Consider the following 4,291-nt stretch of genomic DNA (forward strand, 5'->3'; position numbering starts at 1 on the left):
GTCCAACGCGCTCGTCGGTGGCGGCTTCCCTCAACCTGCGCCGCGCTCGGCGAACCTCGACAGCGCCTTCGGTGGCATGCAGCTCTTTGCGCCTGAAGCCTGGAAAGCAGCTCCTCTGCTGCTCACACACTCTGCACAGCTGACATAGCCTACTGTGCGGCTGCCACAGCTGTGACAGCGATGGGCTCGCCCTCACTGGCCCTCAGTCACTTGTGCTGCGGCTTGTGTGAGCGACACTGCTCGGCGACTGCCGGCACACTGTGAGACCATGGGTGTGAGGTTAAACCACGCTACCAGCGCTTGGTCACATCAGCCCTGAGGTCAGATCCTTCTACTCTGTTAGTGACAAGACTTGTCTACTCGCTGGAGCCGAGCAGGAGGGCCCGGCGCACAACCCCTGGTCAACTCACCGAACCCTCCACACCCCGTAGGGGAACTATAGGTGTAGCCTAGTAGAGATGTCCGTGTTTTTATTTGTTTATTTGGTGTGGAGAAGTTTAGAGTCGTTAGACCTTACCTGTGCTGACTTCCGTACTCGCTGGTGAAAAACAGCGTAGCTTCAAGGAGGAAGCGCTGGCGGCGCAGCGGGCGGCACGTCGGCGGCGTCGGCCAGGAAAACGAGGCAGCCCGCCGAGACGACGCAGCCCACGACGAGGGTGAGGCCGCCGCCGAGGGCCATGAAGTCTGTGAAGGCGTACCCCCCGCGGCCGAGCACCATGAGGTTGGTCTGGTAGCCGATCGGCGTCGCAAAGGCGGAGGAGCCGCCGAGCATCATCGCGACCATCAGCTGCTCCGAGTTGAGGCCCGGCACGCGCACGTCGCGGAGGACCGAGTAGAAGGCGACGACGGCGGCCGAGTTGGAGACGAAGCACGAGAGGGCGGAGGTCGTGAGGTAGATGCAAAGCAAGAAGCCGAACGACCCCAGCACCTGCAGCTCCACCAAGCCTGCGCCGAGCGCGGCGGCGACGCCCGTGTTGGTCAGAGCGGCGCCGGGCCCAAAGGAGCACGCGATCGTCAGCACGAGGCGGTACGAGATGGAGCGCCAGGCCTGGGCGAGGGAGAGGCAGCCTCGGCTGAGCTGCGGACGCAGCCTCGGCGGATCTCGAAAGAGCTCGTGCGATCTCGTGCCATGCCTGGTCGAGGGAGATGCAGCCGATCGAGACGAGGGCGTAGGCGATGGAGAGGGCGAGCGGCAGCAGGCTGACGAGGTCCAGCGCGGAGCAGACGAGCAGCAGCAGCAGCGCAGACAGCGACGCCGCGAGCTTGAGCCGCTCCTAATTAATTGATCACCTCCTGGTTAATTAATCACGAATTCGTTAATTCGGCGCGAGCTTGAGCCGCTCCTGGACCACCGCCTCAACGGAGCGTGGCCGCCACGGCTGGGCGACGCGGCGCAGGAGGGCGAAGTGGTGCAAGATGCGGTTCGCCTGCACCCAGCTGTCGGGCGCCTCGAGAAGCAGCGTGTCTCCGGGCCGCAGCGGCAAGCCCTGCATGAGCTGAGGCCAGCCAGTCCCGACCCGCGGCCGCAAGCCCGGGGAGAAGCCGCGCGCAAGTCCGACCAGCCCAACCACCGGCGCGGACCTGGAGATGTGGGGAGATGTGGGGAGATGTGGGGAGATGTGGCGAGATGTGGGGAGATGTGGGGAGATGTGGGGAGATGTAACACGGACCGCGACGGGCGGATCGGCGTAGGAGAGCCCGGCGGCACCGGACCGCGCCTCGCAGAGCCGGCGCCGGCAGTGCCGCCGGCGGCGGCAGTAATGCCGCCGGCGGCGGCAGTAGTGCCGCCGGCAGGGAGGGCGACGGCAAGGTCGGCGGTGGCCGCCCGGGCGCGGTGGTGTGCGGGCGGCACGCCCGCCCCCGGCGAGCGCGCCGCCGCGGGCGGTTGGAGCGGCGGCTCGGAAGGGAGCGGGGCGAGGAAGGACGCCGGGCGCGGAAGCGCCGCCCCCTCCGGCCTCGCGCTGCCCCCGCCTCCACCCCCTCGCGCCTCGCCGCCGCCGCCGCCCGCCGGGCCGCCGCCGCCCTCCCACTGCGAAGCACCGTCCTCGGCCTCCTCGATGCGTGCGTGGCCGACGGGAGCGGCGACTGCGTGATCGCTCGCAGCTGCGACTCTTCGAGCGGCGCCTACAATCTCGCCGAATCTCGAGGGTGAGCTCCCGGCCGAGATCTCGGGGGCTCGGAAACGCAGAGACAAAGAAGGACGTGCGGCGTCGCCGGGCGAGAGCTGCGCGGAGGAGGACGAGGAGGAGGAGCAGGAGGAGGAGCGGCGGAGGAGGGAGAGCGGCCCGCGCGCCGCCGCAGCCTCGCGCGGCGGCGCGCTGCTCTCCGCCTCCTCCTCGTCGAGAAGAAAGGCGTCGTCGCCGTCGGCGCTGCGCTCTGCCGGTCTCGTGTCGGCGCGTCGGCGCACAGCCCACACGTCGGCACCGCGCAGCACCGCGCACTCGGCCGCCTCCGACAAACGCAGGCCGACGAGGGGGGACTCGAGGGCGACGGCGGCCTCGACCAGCACCAGGTGGGCTGAGCGCGCGGCCGGGTAGCTCGGCGTCGACGCCTCGGGAGATATGGGGGAGATGTGGGGAGGTTGAACCTCGGGCCGGAGAGTGAGGCCTCGGATGCGGCGGAGATATAGGGAGATATGGGGGAGATGTGGGGAGGTTGCACCTCGGGCCGGAGAGTGAGGCCTCGGATGCGGCGGAGGTCATACACGGCCTGGGGGAGGCACCTAAAGTAGGACCACGCCCGCCCCTGCTTCTGTTTTTCGAAGGCCGTCCACCGCCGCGGCGAGGCCCCAGAGCAGCACCCGGTCGTTGGGCTGGAGCCGAATCCCGGGCCCCGCCGCTTCCTCCTGGTTAAGCAGGGAGCCAGCGGGGATCAGGAATCGCCCCCCACACAAGGTCGGACAGGGGGGGTCCACCCTTTCGCCCAGCCGGGCCTACTTAGGTACTCTCGGACGATTTCGGACGATTTCGGCGAGATTTGGGGGAGACCTCGGGGGCAGCCCGCCGAACCTCGGACGATTTCGGCGAGATTTCGGCGAGATTTCAGCTAGATTTTGGGGCAGAATCCCTCCCCCCCCCCCCCCCCTCTCCTCTCCCCCTCTCTCTCCCCCCCCAGCCGCGCCGGCGTGCAGCCGAGCAGCTGCGAGCAGTCGGGTCCGACGACAGCCTCGAGCGCGTAGCGAGGGCTGCCTCTCGACCCGAAACGGGCGGGGCCTCGGCCGGCCGGCGAGAAGGGCTGCGAGATGGGCGACGCGGGGACGGCGTCGACGGCACCATTGCTGCTGCTGTGCGCGGCTGCGGACAGCTCAAGTGTTCCTGGGAGTGGGTAGCTCGCCGTTGTAAGGCACGGGAGCTGCTCATGAACCACTCAGTGCGCGTCAGGCTGCGGTTGGGTGGGGGTGGGTGGGTTCGGGTACCGTGGGGTAGGGGAGGGTGGGTCAGGCACGCATGGAGCCGAGACGGCAGAAGGCCATTCTTGTCAAGTATGATTTATGATTCTAAATGATTGACAATTTCCCATTCATTATTGGGCAGCGGTTGCGTGCCTGGCGCCGAGACGGGAGAAGGCCTAGTACCATACCTCCAGAGTCTCGAACCCAGTGTGGGTTCAGCTCCATGGGTGGTGTGGTAGAAGGTTGCCGCCCGGCGGCGGAGCTGCGCCGGCGCGCCGCCGGGAGCAGGTAGAGCCTCTGCAGGACCGAGCGACGCGCGCGGCGTAGTGCGGCGGTGGGGCCTCCTGCCTACGCGGTGAGTGGGCACGCCTCAGGGGGGGGAGGGAGGTAGGGAGAGTGCGTGTCCTCTCGAGGGCTAGTTGGAATACGGGACCGCGTCTTCCGCTTCTAGGGCACGAGATACGGGGAGATACGGGGAGATGCGGGGAGACACGGGGAGATACGGGGAGGTATGGGGAGATCTGGGGAGATCTGGGGAAGATACGGGGAGACCTGGGGAGATACGGGGAGATACGGGGAGACACGGGGAGATCTGGGGAGATACGGGGAGATACGGAGAGATCTGGGGAGATCCAAGGAGACCTGGGGAGATCTGGGGAGATCTGGGGCCTGCTGCCTGGCTGGTGGCGCGGAAGGCGAGAGGCGAGGCGAGGGAGAGGTAGAGGAGGCCGACGGCGGCGGCGGGGAAGGCCACGAGTGTCCTCGAAAACATCGAGAGCCTAGTACCATACCTCCTCAGTCTCGAATCCAGTGTGGGTTCAGCTCCCGGGGTGGTGGTGTAGAAGGTTGCGGAGGCAACGGCGCTTCGGCGTTCGCTTCTATTCTGGCGAGTTGAGGACA

The 4,291-nt window shown here is 67.6% G+C and overlaps 1 protein-coding gene across 1 annotated transcript in view; it reads right to left on the reverse strand.

The window, feature by feature from the left end:
• Window positions 1-559: 559 nt before the first annotated feature.
• EMIHUDRAFT_457537 (hypothetical protein) overlaps window positions 560-4,291 on the reverse strand; it is a gene marked incomplete at its 3' end in the record, with an annotated part of 6,492 nt that continues 2,760 nt past the window's right edge. The window contains exons 6-10 of the mRNA XM_005777874.1: window positions 2,735-2,845; window positions 2,408-2,551; window positions 1,350-1,487; window positions 1,164-1,274; window positions 560-1,048 (exon numbers count right to left, since the gene is read on the reverse strand). Of these exons, the coding sequence (XP_005777931.1) occupies window positions 560-1,048; window positions 1,164-1,274; window positions 1,350-1,487; window positions 2,408-2,551; window positions 2,735-2,845 (993 nt within the window). The remainder of the gene's footprint in view (window positions 1,049-1,163; window positions 1,275-1,349; window positions 1,488-2,407; window positions 2,552-2,734; window positions 2,846-4,291) is intronic.

Source organism: Emiliania huxleyi (genome assembly GCF_000372725.1).
Source record: "Emiliania huxleyi CCMP1516 unplaced genomic scaffold EMIHUscaffold_253, whole genome shotgun sequence".
NCBI classification, from domain to species: Eukaryota; Haptophyta; order Isochrysidales; family Noelaerhabdaceae; genus Emiliania; species Emiliania huxleyi.